General features: G+C 38.4%; 1 protein-coding gene across 2 annotated transcripts; it reads left to right on the top strand.

The window, feature by feature from the left end:
* Positions 1–10,418: 10,418 nt before the first annotated feature.
* On the top strand, positions 10,419–17,288 carry LOC145160702 (uncharacterized). Of its 2 annotated transcripts, XM_079079987.1 has the most exons (23): positions 10,421–10,864; positions 12,334–12,501; positions 12,599–12,673; positions 12,772–12,850; positions 12,943–13,007; positions 13,127–13,216; positions 13,302–13,391; positions 13,467–13,553; positions 13,672–13,755; positions 13,841–13,960; positions 14,035–14,066; positions 14,146–14,278; positions 14,362–14,742; positions 14,824–15,281; positions 15,363–15,426; positions 15,511–15,586; positions 15,685–15,848; positions 15,966–16,091; positions 16,166–16,236; positions 16,325–16,387; positions 16,478–16,670; positions 16,737–16,865; positions 16,995–17,288. In XM_079079987.1, the coding sequence occupies exons 1-23, from the start codon at positions 10,607–10,609 to the stop codon at positions 17,106–17,108; spliced, it is 3,120 nt and encodes a 1,039-aa protein (XP_078936113.1). In that variant the 5' UTR covers positions 10,421–10,606; the 3' UTR covers positions 17,109–17,288. The 2 variants fall into 2 exon arrangements, with proteins under 2 accessions (XP_078936114.1, XP_078936113.1); XM_079079988.1 differs by lacking the exons at positions 16,737–16,865; positions 16,995–17,288 and having other exon boundaries at positions 10,419–10,864; positions 16,166–16,232; positions 16,478–16,617.
* Positions 17,289–24,910: the final 7,622 nt, after the last annotated feature.

The following is a 24,910-nucleotide window of genomic DNA, read 5'->3' on the forward strand; positions in this document are numbered from 1 at the left end:
TATAGCCTCGAGTGGCTAATATGTGTTATGTGTGGTATTTTGGGGAACTCACTACGCATTTATGCTTACAGTGTTGTGTTATGTGTCTCAGGTACCAGCGAGGATCGCGGGAAGGCGCCGGCTTGATCAGTACACACGCGGGGAGATTTTATTATGATCTTGGGAGATGATGTTATGTGATACAATGGTGTTTTTATAACGATTATGAATGAAAACGTGTTTTATAAAATGTGAAAAATTGTTTTGAAATTTTGGGTGTTACAAGTTGGTATCAGAGCCTTGGTTTGAGGGATTCGGATTCATCTTCGGGCGTATCTGAACTCAAACTGAGGATTTGAGAGAAATTTTGATGACTAAAAACTTTTTTAAAGAGTAAAAAGAGTTTTGAGACAAACAGAGCAGAGCCGTGTGTACGATCAGCCAGCGCCCGAACGGTGATTTCCCAAAATACCCTTGTAATTAGTGGTATGAGATATATTATGTTATGATATATGATGAGTTATGCTATGCATGCTAGAGTAGACTAGGTATTCTTATTAGGACTAGAGTGGCCTGATATGTGATGCCTTAGTCTAGGAGTTTTGCTGCTAGGGATACTTGAGAGTGTTTAGATAGCAGCGAGGAGTTTATGAGAGAGCTGCTAGTGAGTAGCATATGGTTAAAGAGAGTAGAGTACTTGGGACTTGGGATCCAAGGAGGAGGACTTAGAGTGGATGCTGATGCGGTGTGGACGGTAGTATAGGGCCCGTACTACTGAAGACACTGGAGCAGTGCGCACCCTAAGTAAGAATCCATTGGGTACTAAGGAGCAAGTAGGGTGGAGTTATCGAGTGCGAGTATACTCGAGCGAGTCCCTGATATTTATTATGTTGTATTTCAGAGACATCATGGTTGGGACACGCCACACACCAGAGAGCAGCGGTACTAGTGATGAGGAGATCCGTAGGATCATTCATGAGGAGGTGGCTGCGGCCATCACGGCAGAGATACCAGAGATGTTCGGGTCTATCAAGACCACACTGATAGAGACATTTGACGAGAGATACGCTGCTCTTTCTGAGGCTGCGGTTGCTGCGGCCACTGCAGCTATAGCTGCGACTAGGCCGCAGGGTGGTGATGCGTTGCTGTTTCGTGAGTTCAGCAACACAAAACCACCGGAGTTTGATGGGACCCAGGACCCGATTGCAGCGATGAGGTGGATATCAGACATTGAGGGGTGTTTCTTTACTTGCTCATCTCCAGAGCATTTGAGAGTCCGGTTCGCGTTGAACCAGCTTCGCTTGGGAGCGAAGGACTGGTGGAAGTTTGTGACGACGCACTATTCGCCTACTGAGCTTGTTGCAGTGACCTGGGAGAGGTTCACTGCTATGTTCCGAGAAGAGTACGTTCCCCAGGTGGAGAGGGAGCGTTTGGCCCAGGAGTTTTTGACCCTCAAGCAGGGTACAAAGTCTGTTACAGTGATCACCAGGATGTTCCATGAGCGGGCGATGTTCTGCCCAGAGCATGTGTCCTCCGAGCAGGCACGTATGAGCCGATATCTGAGCATTTTGAGGAGGGATATACGAGAGTTCGTGGCGAACTCGACGTACTGGACATTTGCCGAGCTTCAGGCAAATGCCCGGAAGAGGGAGATAGAGCTGGAGACTCAGGCTAGGGAGGAGGCGGAGTCTCAGGGGAGGGATCGGCGACCGGCACAGTCTCAGCCGGCAGCCAAGCGGGCCAAGCCTGCCGATTCGAGATCAGGGAGCCAGAAGGGCCGCACTTGTGGCAAGTGCGGCAAGAGTCATGATGGAGTGTGCAGAGCAGGGTCTTGCTACAAATGTGGCAAGGAGGGGCATATGACCAAGGATTGCCCCAAGGGGTTTGCAGTCTGTTTTCACTGCAACCAGACCGGACACCGGAAGGCCGAGTGTCCACAGTTATGAGGGTCAACTCAGGGAGCTTCTCAGGGATCTGCTCCTGCTGCTGTTCGAGCTACAGAGAGTCGGCCGACGAAGGCTGAGGCACCAAAGGCTCGCGGGAGAGCCTTCCAGTTGACAACGGAGGAGGTCCGCGCAACACCCGATGTGGTAGCTGGTATGTATTCTTTCCTCTGTTTATTTTGAGTTTGTAGTGTTATGCTTATATTGTGATATGCGTAGGTACATTTCTTGTGTGTTCTGTACCTGCCTTGGTGTTATTTGACTCGGGTGCGAGTCGGTCTTTTGTGTCACTAGCGTTTAGTCAGCACATCAGTACCCAGCGTGAGGCGTTGAGTCGACCTCTACGAGTTTCCATAGCTGACGAGCGAGCGGTGTATGCTACTGATATGATTCGAGGATGTGTACTCGAGATCTTCGGTGTCGAGTTTCCGATAGATCTGGTCCCGATTGCTATGGGGGACGTATGTGTCATAGTGGGCATGGATTGGTTGAGCCGTTTCGGAGCTGTGATTGACTGTGAGCGACAGTTGATGACGATACGAGACCCCAGTGGGGGAGTACTTACGGTGTACGGCGAGGGTTCCCGTTCTGGGTCAGCATTTTGTTCGGCCGCTAGAGCGAGGCAGAGTTTACAGCAGGGCTGTAGTGGGTTTGTGGCTTATGTGGTGGATACGAGAGTAGATGCAGAGAGACCGAGGTCGATCGATGAGGTCCCGATAGTGCGCGAGTTCCCAGATGTTTTCCCCGAGGAGTTGCCGGGTGTGCCTCCCGAGAGGCAGGTAGAGTTCCGTATTGATTTGGTTCCGGGGGCAGCGCCTATCGCCAAGGCGCCCTATCGCCTTGCGCCACCAGAGATGCAGGAGTTATCCTCGCAGCTGCAGGAGCTGCTGGGGAAGGGGTTTATACGGCCGAGTAGCTCACCGTGGGGAGCACCGATCATTTTTGTCAAGAAAAAGGATGGTTCACACCGGATGTGCATTGATTACCGGGAGCTGAACAAACTGACGGTCAAGAACCGTTACCCCTTACCGAGGATCGACGATTTATTCGATCAGTTGCATGGAGCGTCTTGGTTTTCCAAGATCGACTTGAGGTCTGGATATCATCAGATGAGAGTACGAGATGAGGATATCCAGAAGACAGCGTTCAGGACTCGTTACGGGCATTACGAGTTCGTGGTGATGCCTTTCGGGCTCACCAATGCACCGGCGGCGTTCATGGATCTCATGAACAGAGTATGCAGACCGATGTTGGACCGTTCGGTGATCGTGTTCATCGATGATATACTGGTGTATTCGAGATCCAGAGAGCAGCATGAGGAGCATTTGAGAGAGTTACTTGGAGTTTTGAGATCGGAGAGGCTTTATGCCAAATTCTCCAAGTGTGATTTCTGGTTACGAGAGGTCCAGTTCCTAGGGCACCTCGTTAACCAGAATGGGATATTGGTCGACCCGGCCAAGATTGAGGCGGTTATGAGTTGGGAGGTGCCGAGATCCCCCACCGAGATCAGGAGTTTCTTAGGGTTGGCTGGCTATTATCGGAGATTTATCAGGGATTTCTCCAAGATCGCCGTGCCACTCACCAGGTTGACCCGGAAGGGTGTTGCTTTTTCATGGGGACCAGAGCAGCAGGCCTCCTTCGAGACACTTTGCCAGAGACTGTGCGAAGCCCCAATGTTAGCCCTTCCGGAGGGGATGGAGGACTTTGTGGTGTATTGTGACGCATCGATATCGGGGCTGGGAGCGGTGCTGATGCAGAGAGGGCATGTGATAGCATACGCATCGAGGCAGCTGAAGCCTCACGAGACGAGGTATCCCACCCACGATCTGGAGTTGGGGGCTGTAGTGTTCGCCCTCAAGATCTGGCGTCACTATCTGTATGGGGTTCGGTGTACCATATACACGGACCACAAGAACTTGAAGTACTTGATGGATCAACCCAACCTGAATATGCGCCAGAGGAGATGGTTGGACGTGGTAAAGGATTACGATTGTGAGATCCTGTACCACCCGGGCAAGGCTAACGTTGTAGCCGATGCCCTGAGTCGTAGGGCGGGGAGCGCCCCGATACGGGACGTTTGTATGAGATTGACAGTGATGACTCCGGTGTTGGACACCATCCGAGGGGCCCAGGCTGAGGCCGTGAGACCGGAGAACCGCAAGAGAGAGCGGGTTATCGGATATGTATCGGAGTTTGTCACCGATAGCAGAGGGCTTATGACCTTCCAGGGTCGGATCTGGGTGCCATTTGTGGGCGGGGAACGTACCATATTGATGGAGGAGGCACACCGATCGAGGTTTTCGATCCATCCCGGGGCCACTAAGATGTATTTGGACCTGAGAAGAGATTATTGGTGGCCCTGTATGAAGAGGGATGTAGCATGGGTTGTTGAGAGGTGCTTGACCTGTCGCAGGGTTAAGGCCGAGCACCAGAGGCCGCATGGTAAGTTGCAGCCGTTGGAGGTTCCCGAGTGGAAGTGGGAACATATTACCATGGATTTTATCACCAAATTGCCAAGGACTGCGAGGGGCGTCGATGCAATTTGGGTGATTGTGGACAGGTTGACGAAGAGCGCTCACTTCCTTGCTATCAGTGAGAGCTCCTCCGCTGAGAGGTTGGCAGAGTTGTACGTGAGGGAGGTGGTATCACGGCATGGAGTGCCGATCTCGATCGTCTCAGATCGAGATGTGCGTTTCACTTCCAGATTCTGGAAGAAGTTTCATGAGGAGTTGGGTACGAGGCTACATTTTAGTACCGCATACCACCCCCAGACAGATGGGCAGAGTGAGCGGACGATTCAGACGCTCGAGGACATGCTTCGGGCATGCGTGTTGGATTTCGGAGGGAGTTGGGACACATACTTGCCCTTGGCTGAGTTTTCCTATAACAACAGCCATCATTCGAGCATCGGTATGCCACCCTTTGAGCTGTTGTATGGGAGGAGGTGTCAGACTCCTATTTGCTGGGGTGAGGTCGGGCAGCGTGTGATGGGTAGTACAGAGATAGTACTTCAGACGACTGAGCAGATTCAGCAGGTCAGACAGAGGTTGTTGACCGCTCAGAGCCGCTAGAAGAGTTATGCGGACAGACGTCGCTCGGGGCTTGAGTTCCAGGTTGGTGATTTAGTACTCCTGAAGGTATCTCCTTGGAAGGGGGTGATCCGATTCAGGAAGAGGGGTAAGTTGGGACCTCGGTATATTGGTCCTTTCAGGGTGACTGCCAGGGTGGGCAGGGTAGCGTATCGTTTGGAGCTACCTACGGAGTTGAGCCAGATTCACGATACCTTCCACGTGTCTCAGCTGAGGAAGTGTATTGCCGACGAGACAGCAGTGGTACCGCTGGAGGATATTCAGGTGGATGAAAGCCTGAATTATGCTGAGAGGCCAATCGCGATTATGGATCGGAAGATCAAGGTTCTGAGGAACAAGGAGGTGCCTCTGGTTCAAGTCCAGTGGCAACATCGGAGAGGGTCTGAGCTGACTTGGGAGCTAGAGTCAGAGATGCGGGAGCAGTGTCCGGAGTTGTTTGCAGCATGAGACTTCGAGGGCGAAGTCTGGTTCTAGTGGGGGAGAATTGTAACATCCCGAAATTCAGGTAAAGCTATGTAGCCCTTCTTTTATTCAAAGTGTCAAGTTAAGCCCTTAAGAGGAATTGGTAGCAAATGAGTACGCTGGGCGTACTCAAGAGTACGCTGCGCGTACTCATGCGCTTAATTTGGACGCGGACTCGCCTGAGTACGCTGGGCGTACTCAGGGTTACGCTGGGCGTAATACGTCCAGGTGCAAACCCTAATTTCTGACTTGTGCCCTATATATTGGATGCTAAGGCTCATTTCTCAGCCTCCATAGCAGTGAGTAAAACCCTAAGAGAGAACTTTTCATCGTTCTTAGTGAGTGTGTGTGATTTTGGAGCTAAAAGTGCCTTGGTGTGCTAGTGAAGAAGAAGGAGAGGAGTTTGTGGAGACTAGAGCTTGAAGTGCAAGTTTGGATCTGAGATCTACAGAGGAAGGAGCTGCATTTGGAGGTATAAAGTTCAAAACTTTCCTCTTAATTTGGTTTGTTGCTTCATGGACCATTTTAGGGTTAAAAGTCCCAAAGGTGGAGACTTTATGAGTGTAATGAGCTCCATGGACCTAGATCTGTCCCATTTCAGTGGTATTTGTGTTATAGATCCATAAAGTTCCCATCTTGGTCGTGGATATGAGATCATGCTTGAGTATTGGGCTTTCTAGTGTTAGGAAATGGTATATTTTGGGTGTTAGTGACTTGTTCAGCCATGCAAAGGCTTAAAGTCATCGACTTTATGGATTAAGAGGCTTAGAAATGGTCAGATCTAAAAGTTGGACGTGAGTCTTAACTGTTTAAGACCTCAAGAGCTAAGGGACTGAAACTGGGATTTACGCCGGGCGTAATCCCAGTACGCGCGGCGAACGGGGTGGCGTTCCCCGATTCTGAGAGACTGCCGGGTACGCCCAGCGTACACATCTGGTACGCGCAGCGTAACCCGGAGGGTTGACTTTTGGTTGACTTTTAGGGTTTGGTCTATAGTGGGGCCTTTGAGTTATGAGAGGGGTAAAATGGTCTTTTACCCTTCTGAGAGTACTAAGAGGAGGAATAGTATAGCCTTGAGAGATGTATTGATTTAGAGTATTTATTTCACATGATTAGGCGGAGGCTAGACCCGATTTTACAGAGTTCGAGCTTTACCGAGTTACCCGAGGTGAGTCTTCTCACTATACTTTACCTAGAGTGGTAATTAGAGCTATGAGATAGAGTATTGTGTATGCTTTTGCATGATGTGATTTCTATGTGTTATATGCTATGTATGTTACAGAGTTTTCAGAGTTAGGACCGGAAGGTCCACAGAGTTAGGGTCAGAGGACCCATAGAGTTAGGGCCAGAGGGCCCACAGAGTTATGGGACTGGGGGGTCCCACAGAGACACTTTGACCAGAGTGTCAAACAGAGTTATAGCCTCGAGTGGCTAATATGTGTTATGTGTGGTATTTTGGGGAACTCACTACGCATTTATGCTTACAGTGTTGTGTTATGTGTCTCAGGTACCAGCGAGGATCGCGGGAAGGCGCCGGCTTGATCAGTACACACGCGGGGAGATTTTATTATGATCTTGGGAGATGATGTTATGTGATACAATGGTGTTTTTATAACGATTATGAATGAAAACGTGTTTTATAAAATGTGAAAAATTGTTTTGAAATTTTGGGTGTTACAAAATGACTATGCCCACTCCATTCTCGGACTAGGGACAAATGACTATGTCTAATCCATGCTCTCGGATCAATGACAAATGTCTATGCCCAATCCATACTCTCGGACTAGGGATGAATGACTATGTCTACCATGCTCTCAGATCAATGACAAATGACTATGCCCAATCCATACTCTCGGACTAGGGACGGATGACTATGTCTAATCCATGCTCTCGGATCAATGACAAATTTTAAAATTCTACCCTCCGTGTATATCTCACCCGTACTCTTAAGAAGATACTAACCAATATTCATCTTAATTATTTAGGTTTATTCTGTATCCTAAATCATCATATATTATCAGATATGCTCTTAACACGTATTTCAGGTAATATCAAATATTTTACACATAAACATATATTTAATACTTTAATTAATACCTGTATTAAAATCATGTTCATGAAAGGGACTATGTACTCGCACATAAACTCTTTAACAAATATTTAACTTTTTAACGGATATTTAATACTTTAATTAATACTTGTATTAAAATCATGTTCATGAAAGGGACTATGCACTCGCACATAAACTCTTTATCAAATATTTAACTCTTTAACATATATTTAATACTTTAATTAATACTTGTATTAAAATCATGTTCATGAAAGGGACTATCCACTCACACATAAACTCTTTATCAAATATTTAACTCTTTAACATATATTTAATACTTTAATTAATACTTGTATTAAAATCATGTCCATGTAAGGGACTATGCACTCACTTGATAAAGTGACGACTCGTAATTCGGGCAACGCTTCACTTCTTAATAATTTTCTTTCGTTCGACGAAACCTAGTATCATTATACTAGATTTTAGTCTAATATTTATTGCGACTAATTATTAGTCTAGATTTATTATTAACTCAAGGTCTACGAGCAATATTGTTTTTCTTGTATTATATAAGTGTTAAACAATACATTTTAACTACTATGTATAGACAGGGGGCAAACATGAAACACCGGAGGACATGACCATTTTGGCATATAAGCTGTTATGAAATCCAAAAACCCTATGCGGCCCTTCAAACCAGATTCCCTGTACCGTGAGCAGTTAAAAGGTATTATAATAACACTTTGCATAATTTATAATACTTAACTCATGTATTGTTTATAGGTTCATAATAACGATAATGAACTTAAACATAAGTTATACTTAAAGCAGGGTAAGCATAACTCACTTACAAGGGGGTTTAGCTAGGAGCCGGGCTCTACAAGGACAAAACTTATGAGCCGAAATATCTTCTTCTCGGATCCTTCTGGCGCTCCGGGACTCGCCTCTAACACTTGGGAAGTGCTAGGGAATGGAAGAGAGGGTTTGGGGGTATCGGGAGAGAAAGAATGGTTTTGGTGTGAAGAAATAAGAGATTTGTGCCTCTATTTATAGGCTGTATGGAGGCCTATCATCTCATGAGACATGGCCCTCACGTTGTGAGCCTTGCGTAGGCACCAAGGCGAAGCCTGGTGCTGACACGTGGCACCAGACACATGTAAAACATCAAATTTTAAAAAATTCATAACTTTCGCATACGAGCTTCGTTTTTGACGTTCTTTATATCCATGCGTAGGTATTGACAAGATCTACAACTTTGATTTTGATCCCATTGGCTAATTCTCAACCAATTTTAAATTTAACAGTTGAAGAAGATTACACTATCAACGACCGTGTAAAATTCATAACTTCCACATACGAACTCCGTTTTCATCTGTCTTTATATTGTTGAGTTCCTATTAATGAGATCTTCAATTCTCATTTAGGTTGTTTCGGCTAGAAATCGATCGATCTAAAATTCGATTTCCGGGCTGTACACTGCTATGCTAAATCTTAGAAAAATCATAACTTCCTCATACGAAGTCAGATTTGGACGTTCTTTTTATTTACGTTATCAGTTTAACGTATACTACAGATTTCATTTAGATTACTAAGGCTAAAAAGTAGTTTATCAAAAATTCACTTTTTACGATACGCGGAGCCGTGCCGGTTTTGTCGTAAAACTTCGACGAGTCATAACTTCTTCGTTATAAGTCAGATTTCAGTGTTCTTTATATGTACGAAATCTGTGTGACATATACTATAACTTTGGTTAAGATTATTTATTCTAAATAATCTTCTATCAAAAAGTTATTTTTAACGCTTATTATCTTTAAATGGACTAGCCCGAATCTGCGGGCGTTATACTATTTTTTCAAAATGTGAGGTGAGTTTTCTCACTATATCCATGGGTCAAAGACACTAATGCCGACCCATTACTTGTTATGTGGAATGCTAGTTGTCTCTGTGATGTTTGCATGAAAGACCATGATCTGACCCTTGACAATTGTATGGTAGACCAGGATCTGGCCCATGACAGTTGTATGAAAGACCATGATTTGGCCCCTGACACTTGTATGTAAGACCGAGATTTGACCCTCGACATTGCAAGGAAAGACCACGGGGATAGCCCATGACACTTGTATGTTTTGATATGTGGTATTTTGGTGAACTCACTAAAATTTGTGCTTACAGTTTCATATTTACGGTTTCAGGTACTTTCGGTTCAAAAAGAAAGGACCCGACGTGACTGTACAACATCCCCCAGAGTTTTCCGCATTGGTAATTAATGATATTACTCTGATGTTTAAACAATATATTCATTTTGATTGGTTTTGGAACAACTCGTTGTATGATTATTGTTTTAAAAATGAAAATTTTACTTTGATTTTCGTGACGTTACATTATGATAATGTTGTTAAGAAAGACAATCCACCGTATAGTTGCTACTCACGCAACCACAAATGTATCATCTAATCATTTGTTCATTACACCAATCTTTTAATTTATTAGTAATTAAAAGGAATATTAGAAGTAATTATTAGGAGGACATAAGAATATAAAGGAAATGGGCCACAAAAAAAAATCATATAGCGAAATACAAAAGAACAAGTTTCATGCCTTCAAAATGTCCCACATGGCAATAATCACACCGACAAAATGTCAAAAATTGAACAAATTATAATTATAATTATAATCTCTTTATAAACGACTCATCTTAAATTATTTTGTAAACCTTCCAAACATTGTACCAATATAAGTTTATTTACCAGCTTAATCTAGTTATGAATAATCAATTATAGTTTCATTTTAAATGGTTGGTTATACAATGTGTAATATATCAAATATAAAAATATTGGTAATTAATTAAAAAAAATACATGAAAAACAGAGTGGCATAGAAGTCAAGGTCAAGCAGTTTGATAGATATGCAAAAGAAAATCGCAAGACAATCGAGACACACAGTGACTCTGTGTCCTCAAACCGATTTTTGATCTCACATTCTTCCACGGCTCTTTAAACCCTTCAACACCGATCTGAATAAATCTTCACAAATGGGTTTTCGATTTCATCAATTGCTTGATTTCAGAGCCCTGATTTGATGAGATGCAGCCAAGTAGTTTTTCAGCAACTCCATTTGCTCTGATTCCACTCGCTTTCAATCACGGAAATTTGAGCCCCGAGGGTTTTGAGCTTTCCAGGTTTTTGTTCCTAGGTTCGCTTCTGTTATCTCCAGGAGGAGGTAGCGGCGGGGACGGTGCTGCTGGTGGTATGGATTTTTCAAAGGTTGGTGAGAAGTTTCTTAGTTCTGTCCGCTCCGCGAGATCTCTCGGCTTCCTTCCTTCGACTTCAGATCGTCCCGAGGTAATTGGAATGTTACATCTCCTGTTTAGACAAATAGCTATAAGTCTGCATCACTTGTTTTGTGCTGTAGACTGAATGGGTGAATTGATTTCATTCTAATGGAAGTAGTTTAATATAACAGATCATGGTCTAGTTAGTTTCCAGTGTAAAGTTTTGGATGTTGAAAGTTTTTGGTATGCATACCCTACAACTAAACTCTATGCTTTTTGTTAATGAACTGTTATTTATACACACAGAAACTCCCATAACATGCCCTATGCTCCACTGTGGTATAATAATACTGTTTTTTAATTTGATAAGTAGCTTAAAGTAACATCTTTATGATAATAAATATGTTCTGTTCTGTACTTTGTTGATGTTTTGGAGCTAATGGGAGTGGGCATGGTAACTTTATAATGGGAACTGTGTATACTTTGTAAGTGAAACTTGTTAAAGTTATTTTAAGACTTTCTTATGTAAGCTGGGGTCTGCATGATTTCCACAATGGCTGCGAACATCTTTGTGGGATTCAATTACCTTTAGATTACAAAGGAGAAATCTTATCAACTGCTCCAAGGCTTGATAAAAGGGAATTTGATTTGTATGTCAATTTGATTGCAAATCATATAAATGAACTGTAGAAATATCTCATGGTTGGACAAAGAGAGTATAGAATTTTGTTAGTGCTGATGGATGAATCATGATTGTCCCAAGTAGGATTGTCACTTTCAACTTAAGGATATAAGACTAAGAGAAAACTAAACATGGTTTCCAGAAGAGAAGCATACATCTGGTGTATCTAAGTTGAAGGGGTAAGTAAGGTAAATACATGTCTTGTTCAAACAATAGAAGTTTTCTAGACTGACATGAAAGCCTAAGTTAATTGAATTTCAACTTAAACCTGACGTGATCTGTAATAAAAGAACTGAGGTATCACCATGAATAACCATAATATTTTGACAACAAGTCACCAACAACAATACCCAAGTCCCATATGAATGGTGTAAGAGGGAGGTAAGATGTAGACAATCGAGCCTCTATCCAAGGGTAGTGCTAAAATTCCTATCCATGCAAATTTTTTTTTCTGAAAGTCCCAAATGTTAAAGGCTACAAAATTGACTTCCTCATTAGTATCTATCTTGAAAGCAAAGTACAACCTACATTTCTTGATTTACTTCAACTGAGTGACTGACTTGACTAAACCAGTGGAGGTGTCACTGTTCGTCTTATTATTTTGTGTGAATTCTTTCTTGTCCCTAAATTGGAACCAAAGACAACTTGTAGGTGTGTTTTTCTTACATGAATCTGTTAACTTTAATGTATTTCCAGTACAAGTGTTTGTCATTTGTCTATCACTTTTATTTTTCCTTGACATGTGGTCACAATGTGGTTGAATAACTTTGCTGGTTTAGTTTACTGAGATAAAATCATAAAATGATAAATCCAGTTGTGTTGTTGAATTTGATTATGCAATATGATTTGTCTTACAGGTTCCAGAACGTGCTGCAGCTGCAGCAACCATAGCTCGTGCACTTGCTTCAATCCCTCCACATCAGAGGCACAATATCTCTTCAAGCTCTAAAGAGCTGACTTCTATATATGGAAGTGAGCCACATGATCAAGTACTAGAAGAGCTTGAGGAGGAATTCTATGAAGAGGTTTTACATCTATGAGATTTCTTAACTAACATTTCAGACTACCCGTATTCAAATGCTTTATATAATTGTTGCTTCCATATCCAAATGCTTTATGTAGGAGTTTGATCCTGTTCAACACACCTTAAAGAATCTCCCATCTGAAGAAAATGATCTTCCATATTTGGAGGGGAAGGTAATTTGATCCACTTTTTATACTTTTCCATGTGTTTAGATATGATAAAGAATGTTTACTTTACTTTACCATTTAAATTTACAATTCATTGGGTGTAGGCTGCTCTAAGATTATTACAACTGGATAGAGTAACAGAAAGATTATCACGCCAAGTGATGGAGAATCATGAAGTAATGGGTAAGATTAATGCTATGCCTATAATATGATCAAAATTCTGTTTTTCAGATTTCATAGATGATGATGAAGCTTTGATGTTTATTTTCATTCAGTGAAAGGAATGGATTTGGTAGGAGAGCTGGAGAAAGACTTGAAGGTTGCAAATGTCATTTGCATGGTAAGCAGGTAGTTAGAAATAGAATTAGTATCGCTATATAAAATCAAACATGATGATTAAATGATTAAGTTAGTTTTTTTTATTAGAACTCATTATACATGTTTATTTTGTATGCACAGAATGGGAGAAGACACCTCACTTCTTCACGAAATGAGGTATCACAGGACCTCATTGTTAACACATATTCTAGAAAGAAACAAAATCTTCTGGTATTCCACAACCCTTCAGAATTTTACTTTTAAGATCACTAACCTTATATTTACATCTAACAAAAAATGTAAAATAAATTTACAGGACATACTTCCAGTTTTAGCAGCACTTCTTCGTGCAAAGGACATGCAAGTAGAACTTGAAACCCATGTCAATGAAGAAAATTTCTCTAAGGTGCACTTTTTTTTTTTAAGAATTTCTTTTTATCATAGCAGCGTAAATAATAAATATACATGTTGTTATGTACAGGCATTCCAGGTATTGTCTGAGTACCTCCAACTTCTGGATAGCTTATCAGAGCTTTCAGCTATACAAGAGATGAGTCGTGGTGTGGAGGTAAAATTACTAAGATACCCTTCATATACATTCATCATTATCCTATATTACTTTGCCAGCTGGACATATACTTGTACATCATTTATACTGATACAGTCATCACAAATGTACATTGCAGATATGGCTTGGAAGAACTCTACAGAAGTTGGATTCACTTTTATTGGGGGTGTGTCAAGACTTTAAAGAAACAAGCTTTTTGACTGTGAGTGTGTTGAAATTTGTTGTAAAATAACTGAAATTTGTTATTTTTACTTTGTGAAATATGAAATTTATTTCCAATCTTGCAGGTGGTTGATGCTTATGCATTGATAGGTGATGTTTCTGGTCTTGCTGAGAAGATACAAAGCTTCTTTATGCAGGAGGTTATATCTGAAACACATGCAGTCCTTAAGAACATCATGCTACAGGTAACCTTAAATCAGATATGTCTATGTTTTTGTTGATTTAATTTTTTTTTTGACTAATTAATTGAATGTAACAGGATCTTGAAGCTGCTGAAATTCAAAGCACTAGGTATATTTTTTTCCTTGTATTTTACTGATTTCATCTATTATCAGTCCTACTTAAATTGTATTTGTTTTTTACATTTCAGGCTCACATACAGTGATCTTTGCACTCGGATACCTGAATCCGAGTTTAGGAAGTGTTTATTGGAGACTCTATCTGTCCTCTTCAAATTGATGTGCTCATATTACACAATTATGAGTTTCCATTCAGAGTATAAGGTATGATTCATATCCTTGTTGTAATGTAATTGTAGTGATGATTTCATTTTTAATTAAAACTGGTTCTTGAATATCTTTTCCAGGTTTCCATGGAGACACAGAAACAAGATGATGATGATGCATCTGTTTCAGAATCAAGGGATGATGGAAGTGAAGCTTCAAGTAGTGGATGTGGGTCCCCATGGTTTCACCTTCGAAACGATGCCACACGACATGTTTCACAAACATTACAAAGAGGTCTTAGGAATCTTTGGCAACTTACAACAAGTCGTGTCTCTGTATTACTCTCTTCTACTGCAGTTTCTTCCACCAGCATGCATCAGTTCTTAAAAATATATGAAGATCTCAACACCTTCATCTTGGCTGGAGAGGCTTTTTGTGGGACTGAAGCAGTTGACTTTAGGCAGAAACTGAAATCCATTTCTGAAAACTACTATCTCGCTTTTCACAAACAAAATATACATGTAAGAGTTGACTTATATTCTCTTCATGCTGATACTAGAACAATATAATAAACTGAAAAAAGATCATGTTTCATCTTTCAGGCTCTGAAAATGGTTTTGGAAAAGGAGAGTTGGTTCATGATGCCACCAGAGACGATTCAGGTAGTGAGTTTTGCAGGCCTTGTTGGTGATGGAGCTGCATTGACAAGTCAAACTGCCACCTCAGCTAATTTAGTAAAAACTAGAACTAAGCAAGGTGGATTCTCACATTGGATTAAAACTGGGAATCCGTTTTGTTCAGAGGCATTTGAAAAAACGAACGGGGTATCAGTATCTGTATCTCACAAGAATGATTCTTCACATAATAATGGTGATGTAAATTACAGTAATGGCCATGGTCATGCTGATACTTCAGAAGATGAAAATGAAGATCTTCTTGCAGATTTTATTGATGAGGATAGTCAACTACCAAGTCGTATTTCTAAGCACAAACATTCAAAAAATCACTCTTTATCTGAAGATATTAGAGCACACACAGGGTCATCAATATGCGTTCTAAGGTGAATTATTTCTCTAAAATCTTAATGAACAAGTGTTGTTTTCAGTGTACTTGACTAAACTCAAATGTATATACAAAATAGGTTGATGGATAAATACGCAAGGCTAATGCAAAAATTGGAGATAATCAATGTTGAGTTTTTCAAGGTATGTAGTTCCAATTAATAAGTAATTATTGGCTTTAAAGTAACTACATTAGAGTCTTACCGAGTCAAATCATTTCACACACAGGGGATATGCCAGTTGTTTGGGATCTTTTTCCATTTTGTGTTTGAAAGCTTTGGTTCTCAGAACACCAATCTTAATTGTAAGTTGTTTTATTCTTTTCTTTCTCTGACCAAATTTGTTACATTTTGTTGCTTGTTACCAATACCATTTGTTGATTTTATTTTGTTTGGGATTCAGATCGTCTTAAGTCAAGCTTATCCAGAATATCTCAAGATTGCAATCAGTGGATAAATTCTCCATCTCCTCCAGACTCCTTAAACAAGTCATCATTTCCTCTTATGGACATCACACCTACTAATCCATTTTCTAGTCATGTCCCCACCACCTCTTTTGGCCTCAAGGTATGTATTGCTATTGCTATTGCTATATATAATAAAATCTAGATCTAGATTATTAATAAATTTTATAAATAACCAAAGTTTAATTTATGTCATGGTTTGGTATTTATGCTGCTGCAGGAAAGATGCACAGGAGCAGACACTATATCTCTTGTTGCTCGATTATTATACAAATCCAAGGCTCATCTTCAATCGATACTTTTGGCAAATAAATCATCAATCGTTGAAGAATTTTATTCAAATTTGGTACGCTTCCATTACCATATTTATAAAAAAAAATCCAAAATGGAGATGATGCAACTGTTTTGATTTTTTAACAGGTGGATTCAGTTCCAGATCTGACAGACCAAATCCATAGAACAACTGCAAAATCACTTCTTCATATTAGTGGGTAAAACATGACAAATGCTACTATGTAAATCAACATATTGTATTGCATATTTCATGTCATTCATGGTTGATCAAGGACTCATTCACAGGTATGTTGATAGAATTGCGAATGCCAAATGGGAAGTGAAAGAGCTTGGAATGGAACATAACGGGTATTTTATCTTTATCTTTTTGTTTAACATCTTTATTTATTATTTTATTAATATACAAATCGGTTAGTTGATTTTTGTGAACTTGAACAGGTATGTTGACCTTTTATTGGGAGAATTTAAGCACTACAAAACAAGATTAGCTCATGGAGGCATCCGAACAGAGGTTCAAGATCTGTTAATAGGATACGGACTTGAAAATATTTCTGATGTTTTAGTCGAAGGACTCTCCAGAGTCAAACGCTGTTCTGATGAGGGTCGTGCCCTCATGTTATTGGATCTTCAGGTTTTTATTTTTATTTTTTTAATTATGAACCTTTCTATATTACTAATGTTTGTGTTACTTTTTCAGGTTTTGATGACTGGGCTTCAGCATTTTGTGACGATTAATGTTAAGCCAAAGTTACAGAGTGTAGAAACTTTTATCAAGGCATATTACCTTCCAGAAACTGAATATGTGCATTGGGCACGTGCTCATCCGGTAATTCTTTTCTTTTTATATATATATATATATATATATATATATATATATATATATATATATATATATATATATATATTTCAACAAAATCAAAATGTGAATCATGATGATGTATGATGTATGATGCAGGAATACACCAAGAGTCAAATGGTGGGGCTCATAAACCTTGTGGCGACAATGCAAGGATGGAAAAGGAAAAGTAGATTGGAAGTGTTGGAAAAGATAGAGGCAGGAGGAGTGTAAATTACTAAATTCAAAACTCTCATCAAATCATCATATAGTATAACAGTTTCCCCTTTCCCCGATAAGGCAGGGGTTGCTGAATTGTGATTTAAAGATGTTTATATGTATATTCTTTTTAATACATTTGGAATTTAACCTTTTCGAGTGGAAATTAATTCAAGGAATAAATCATTTTTCTCATGTAGGCATATTATATTTATATTATTGATAATGATTCAAGTATTAGTAATATTCTGTAGTGTAATAAAATCGTGTTTCAAAGACTTTCTTTTTCCAAGGAATAAGAAGATAAAAGTTATACAATTAGGTGCCTGTTTGCCTGTTTGGTAAGAAGGAAGGAAGGGAAGTGATTGAATGATTACATTTCCATTTCAGTCTAGAAATGTTTTTTTTTTGAAAAGGAATGCTACCTGGGTGTCGATGTCAATCATCAATATGAAGTTCAAAACATTCGATGGATGATCAAGATCAGTCGATTTTTAATATTTGGGTTTGCTAATGTTCAAACAATAAACTGGATTTTAATGAGCATATTGTGATTTGATTCTTCCGTGTATGGTCTTGTATCTGAACATGTGAGGGTTTTAGATCAAATGGACAAGGAAAAGTGATATTGTACTGTAGACACCAACGATAAGCTTAATATTTTGAATTTTGATTGCGATGATCCAGTGAAATGAAAGATTGAAATCGAATGATGTTTGTCATCAAGATGGTGCAATAAGGGCATCAATACTGGTGGTATTGCTAAACTTGGTATATCAGATTTATAACTTAACCGACATCAATATAATATTAATATATTTTTTTAAAATGGCTCCCACTAAAAAAAAGTAAAAAACTACTTTATATATTTTAAAGTATATGTTTGTCTTATACATTTTATAAATGATGAGAATATATAATAAAAAAGAGTGGGTCTTACATTGCAAGTCTTTCTAAACTTGCAGGACTAAGACCTTCCACATCGTCACTTGCAAAACCAGTTTGCAATGCCACATTATAAGAATCAAATGTCATGTGTATATTTGTCTTTCACAGTCTCTAATTTGTATCAATATTTTAGTCAAATGCCATGGCCCACTAATTTCTCTTTGCAAAAATTATAAATGGTGATAAGTTGACATCTTTTGTAAGATCTTACCATTGCACGGTGTGGATGCTCTAAAGATATATAACCCACTTGTAAGACTATTTGAAAGGCCACCATGAATGGTCTAAGTTGGAGCAAATTGATAAGTTTTTAATGAAATGAATATTTAAGTGTGTAGTTATTTATTTATTTAACATGATAAAAATATAATTTTTTTTATTAAAGAATGTTGTAAAAATTGCAAAATATGTACATTTAGTATTGTATGAGCATTTTTGTCATTTTCAATTTATTTTATTTTATTCATTGTCTTTATCTACCTATCAAACAACATGGATTAATAACTAATTTCATTCTACCGAAGTAACCAAACATGATGACAAAATGATAATGATTCTAACTATTACATTGTTCGTTACATTACCACATCCATTCTATTCAATTATCATTCTATTCCGGTCAGCCAAACAAACCCTACAAATATAATTACGGTTGTTGCCTGTTCAAATTAAAACTCCGTTAGAAAAATATGAACTTGTGTTAAATAACTTTTGTTTATCAACTTAAATAAATATTTTTTTGTTAAGCTATTTTATTTTGATTTATCATCTTATTATTAGCACTTATTACTGCGCTAATAAGTATTTTCAATGTTTGGATAATCTGTTTTATTATAATTTAAACCATATAAGTAATTCACGATTTTTTTTCTTAAACCACATTTTGATATAACACAAGTTCATTATTAAATTGTTTTTAGTACACCCACGTTACAATATATTTAGTCTTCAGTGTGGAATGCGATTGAAAAAGTGTGAACCTTGCAATCAAAGTTCAAATTTTAGTTAATGAGTTGAAGTTGTCATAATGATTTCTTTTCATCTACAACATTTAAAGTTGTAAAATGTATTTAAAAAATATGGTTTAAAGATATAACAACAATAAATTTTAAAAATCTAATTAAGATGGAGTAGGGGGAAGGTAGATGTTTGCAACAGTCGTACCTTGAAGAACGACTACCTCATTATAAGACCTCCGACAACCTATAGCAGAGACAAACAAAATAGAAGAATCAGTTAAAAATGAATAGAAGAAAAGTTGAGTATGTTGTATGCAAAAATATACACAACAACATAGCCAATAATCCAACTGGGATGGAGAAAAGGGAGGTTGACAACTTTCGTTGAGATTCCATAGACGACCACGATACATATAAATGAGAGTGTGTAAAACAACATACAAGACAAAGAGTAAGCATATACAAATTTTAGAAGGAACATTAACAATTGCAAAACATATATAATAAGCCATTAAACAAGAGATGCCAACATGAAAAAAGACAGCAAGACATAAGGAATAAGTACACAGTATCCTAATACTAAGCCTCCACACCATCCAATATGATGTCATGTCCTTAGAAAGATCCAACTCCTTCATGTCTAACCTCACACTATTTTCTCACTTCTTTGTTGGACATCCTCTCCTTCTCGTCCCATAAATTATGGTCGGCTCCACCCTTCTAACTGTTGCCGTAGGAAACCTCCTTTGGATATGCCCAAACAACCGTAATCTTGATTCTCTCAGTTTTATTTTTGGCCGACACCACTCCCAACGTGTTTCTAAGTAACGTACTCAAAATCCTATCCAACAATGTTCTACCACATGTGCACCGCAACATTCTTATTTCTGCAACTTCCATCTTCCTCTCATGGTCTTTCTTACTAGGCTAAAATTTTTCCTTTAGCTTTATTGAAACCTTCTTGTCACATAACACTTTCGTAGCCGCCCTTCACTTTAACCAACCATCCTTTATATGATGTGTAACATCAACCTCCACGCCTATCCCTTATGTTTCATAGACCCCAAGTAGTTGAAACTCTTTTTTGGGTGTAGATCTTGTTACTCGATACATATATCTACACCTTCGTTATTCCGCTCTTCGCTGAAATTGCACCAAAGATACTCTGTCTTGACAATGTTTATTCATAACCCTTTCTCTTCCAACATTATCCTCTAAGTTTCCAATATTGAATCCAACTCATTCCTATTTTCAACCACGAAACAATGTCATCAACAAAAAAACATACACCACTGCACCATTCTATAAATGTAACGTGCCATCCCATCTATGATTAGAGCAAAAATATAAGGGCTTAGGGTCGAACCTGATGAAACTCAATTTCGATCGAAAAAGACTCCATGTCTCCAAATATGGCACAATATGTTGTTGCCCTTTATGATTTCCCAAGAAAAATAATGGTTATCTCTAATAAATCGTGAAAAATATGTAACAAATTTATATTCTTCTTGTGCTTGTCTGCACGTGAATCAAAAAATTGATATTTTTCTTGTATAAACAATCAAAATGAAAGGATATGCCAACTATCACGATATAATATATTTTCTAGAAAGAGGTCCCATTTGTGCAGAATGTTGACATGTTCTCATGGTGAAAATTATGAGTTTGTAGGAGTAAAATCATGTTATATGCTACTACTGGTGAGCAATCGGGGATTTATTGTCCAGTTATTCACACATAAGAAGTCCCTGTGCATAAATTTCATTGCCGATTCGTTGGTAATACAACAAAATTCATTATATTATGTATACCTTACATTTGTTGGGACATTTACAAAAGAAGTCCCTGTGGATAAATTTCTTTTACATAAATAGTCCCTATAAGTCAGAAGAGATACTTTATAGAAATACTTTTTATTGAATGGTCCCTAAATAATTATAGAAATGGTCCCGTGGGAGAATATTATAGCATAATTGATCCTTGTGTAATATAATTTTACTAAAAATGTCCTTATACGGTCCATATGGAAGAAAATTGGAATATAAGTGCAGTGAAGGAGCTTGAACTTTTGATTTGAGGGGCCCGAAAGTATAATAAATATGAAAATCGGAGAACAGGGAGGGGGGGGGGGGGGGAGGGGAAGCCAAATTTTAGAAGAGCAAGGAACATCCTAGACTTACCTAGAATGCAACAAAACAATCTAGAATATTTTGGAACATATATATATATATATATATATATATATATATATATATATATATATATATATATATATATATATAGGTTGTAAGCATAATCTAGAATATTCAAGAGTAGTAACTAGTAAGGAAGCCTAGAAGCTTCCTAAGAGAAGCTGTAGCGAGCCTATAAATAGGGGTGGGGCTTATTTTTTCCACACCACCTAAAGTTGCATTGTATACTGTATACTTGAGAGTTAGAAATAATATATATGCTTGTTTCCTTATCGAAACCTTCTTAGCTTTAGTATCTTTCCCACTTACATAACTAGTACATACACAGGAGCAAAGTTAGCCTCAAATATATATAAGTACACTAATAGGCACAATATACTCACTAGTTGAAGAAGTCAACCAATGACACGAGGAAGAAGATGAAGTACAATGCATTTCCTATTGTATTGAAGACCCAACATAAGTCATTTCAAATCTATACAACCACACTGAACTGTTAAAAGATATTATAAATGAAACATGTAGAAGAACTTATTGCTATACTCTCAACATAAAAGTATCACACCTCGATGTATTTCAGTATTGCGAAAATCTTATATACCCGCTAGACATGGGGAAGGTTGCCTCGATCATGGTGATCGGACGAGGGTTTGGCCAAACCCTATGCAGTTATCGCGGTCGAAAATCAAATAGCGGTTTTCACGGTGTTATAGCGGTGATATAACGATATATATATATATATATATATATATATATATATATATATATATATATATATATATATATATATATATATATATATATGAAAATTAGAAAGTATAGATAAAGTTTAATTTGGTAGTCCTACAAACTTAAGTCAAAATCATAAATGGTGGTGGTCCTAGAAACTTGGAATTAGGTAAAAAATGGTATACGCTAAAGTAAGAAAGGGTATCAATCGGATTATTGGGCTAAAAGAACAGATTTCAACTAATTATTGACCCAAAATCAATGAGGTCCGCTATTCGCTATAGCGCACAATTAACTACACAGTTCATAGAAACATATACACACCTTCTTTCCCTTAAAGGGGTTGAAGGAGGATTGGACGTGATGGATTTGTGGGACCGAATTTGCTGCTCTTTGCACACCAGGTTAGCACCCTTTTTCAATTTTGTTCTTAGTTATACTTATTTTTTTCTTTGTTAGAGCATTGCACTTTAAAAATTTGTAAAGTACAATGCTGTAATATTATGTCACATCCCATAAACGACTTGAATTTCCTTCTCTTCATTTTAGGGTAATAAGCATGGTCGATGATTTCAAAGAAAAGGGTATGGAATCCTGAATGCTATACACAATCATAAATAGGTCAAATTGATTCACCAAATGGAGTTACAAAGTCTACCCCACAGAACCACACATAAATTATGTTCGATATAGCCAAACAATCCACACAATAGGACATATTGAACTCGACTAAAGGGATATGAGACGGTACCGATAGATAGATGAAATTATACGCAAATACAATCGTACAACACAAACTTTAGATCAACTATTGTCTAACTTTTTGCACTTGGTGCATTCCCACCAAACTTGGGAAAAAGAAAGTCTATCGGGATTTTACGCAGAAGGTAAAGAACGAAAAGGATAGTGAGAGGATCATTACCGTGGCTATAGAAATGGTGAGTTTTATGAAAACTGAAATACAAAAAGCGAAAGATAGACACAAATCTGTCTTGGTGGAGGAAGGATAGATTTCAAGAGCAAAGGTTTGGTAGATACCATTTTGGCACACATACATGATACTACCATTAATGGTATTATAGTACGGAGAAAGAAGACCACACACAATTCATATGATTATTACATTGAAGACCCAACACATGGCAGTTCTTCTCCATGCCGATGCAACCGTAATGAAATATATGACGATTTGAAAGACATTTACCAAAACATGCTAACTCTTAATATTGTTAAAGAAGGGATATTTATTTTGGATACCAAGTTGTTGATTAAGGAGTACAATTTTAGAGAATATAACATAGGATACGCATCCATCTCTATCTTAGTGAATACGAGGAGGAGGAAGGGGGTAAACTTGACATGCTATTTGCGGAAAGTATACATGTGGTTCTGCCACATAATCAAACAACCGGGGTGTTAAAAGGAATTATTGAGAAAACATGGACAGAAACATACTGTTGCATATGTAAAATCAAAGTGTCACACAACAAAGGATTATACTCGCTCAGTGTGTGTGGGTGTGTGTGTGTGGGGGGGGGGGGGGACACCAAGATCACATCACATTGATCATACCGGAGGACATGCATATTACAATTCCTCTATTTATGATGTTTCAAGGCGGATGCATGGATTGTGGTGTTTGAAAGTCTCAAAACTGATGGAAAGATGTTAATACAATGACATCTAAAGCCTCATGATGAAAATAACTTCGGTCTAAAGCATATTTTTTTTTTGGAGCATTGTAGTTGTATATTTCTAGGTTAATGGGATGAATCCCAACATAATGTTTAGACATACATAAAAATAAGAGTTCAACTATGCATATTTACAAGACAAACAACTTATAATTGAAAGATATTCATACCTCTCATTCACTTAAACTTGGCAACCTCTTGAAGTAAGGATCACGACTTTTGTGATTTGACTTTGAGAAAAACAGTTGGAAATTTTGATAACCCATTTCAATAAGAACATAAAATAAATAATGCAAAATCGTGGAAAATGAAATAAAGTCATATTAGAGGTGTGGATTTAATTTGCATAAAGATAGTATGATTCATTGGAATTACCAATTTGCGATGCTTGATAATCCAATTTTTAAATGTGACTCACATGCGAGGAGAGATAACTCTTTCAACTCGACACTGGAGAAAGCAACTAAATGTACACAAAAATCAATTTTCATTGCCATAGTTAGGTAGATTTCTCAAAGCATTACGTCCTAATAAGAAAAACATTTGAAAGTACAATGCTATAATTAGACAGAATTTACGTAGTATAATGCCTTAATAACAAAATATTTACCTTCATAACCATAAGAAGGCAATCAGCCAAAAGGATAAACTTGTCTTCACCAAACCACTGGTGAATAAGTAACTTGAGGAGAATCATGAGGATAAATTTACCTTCATTATTACTTGTTTCTACAACCAATCCGGTAGAGAGTTTTCATCTTTACTTGCTACACAAATGTTACCATATAAAAATTTTGAGATAAAAAAAAATTAAAAACCTTGACAAAGCTAGAAGAGAAATGTATTCAATTCAATTGAAAATATGACAGAGTTTGAGCGAGAGAAAGAGGAGAAGGTTAAAAGCTGGACTTTTGGGAGACGTTAAACACTAAAGGCCATTCTCTTCAACCTGATCTCCTCAATGAATGGATATGAAGCTATGCCAGTCTCATGATGGTTAGGATTATATGTCAACTACAACAGAAGGTTACTTATTAATTATTATTTTTTTGCTAAATGCTAAATACATAAAACCCATATGGCCATATCTAATCAAGGTATGGAACAACAAGACCCATTCAGTACAATACTTTCACTACAAGAAAAGGGACCTATAGGGACGACATTTGTCGTCTCTATAGGTTAGAAAGTCGTCCCTATAGATGGCTGTGAGGACAAGTCGTCTCTATATGCCTTTGTCGCTATAGCCCCGTCGCAATAGATAGCTTTTGTCGTCGCTGTAGATCACATCACAT

The sequence above is a fragment of the Lactuca virosa genome, chromosome 2 (assembly GCF_052849685.1).
Source record: "Lactuca virosa cultivar CGN04683 chromosome 2, Lactuca_virosa_CGN04683_v6, whole genome shotgun sequence".
NCBI lineage: Eukaryota > Viridiplantae > Streptophyta > Magnoliopsida > Asterales > Asteraceae > Lactuca > Lactuca virosa.

What these genes read in the sequence shown, in the direction of transcription:
- LOC145160702 (XM_079079987.1), top strand. Translation starts at nt 10,607, where the DNA reads ATGCAGCCAAGTAGTTTTTCAGCAACTCCATTTGCTCTGATTCCACTC. An exon ending in ATGAAGAAAATTTCTCTAAG is followed by an intron (nt 13,392 to 13,466) that starts GTGCACTTTTTT and finishes TGTTATGTACAG; the next exon opens with GCATTCCAGGTATTGTCTGA. An exon ending in CCACCTCTTTTGGCCTCAAG is followed by an intron (nt 15,849 to 15,965) that starts GTATGTATTGCT and finishes ATGCTGCTGCAG; the next exon opens with GAAAGATGCACAGGAGCAGA.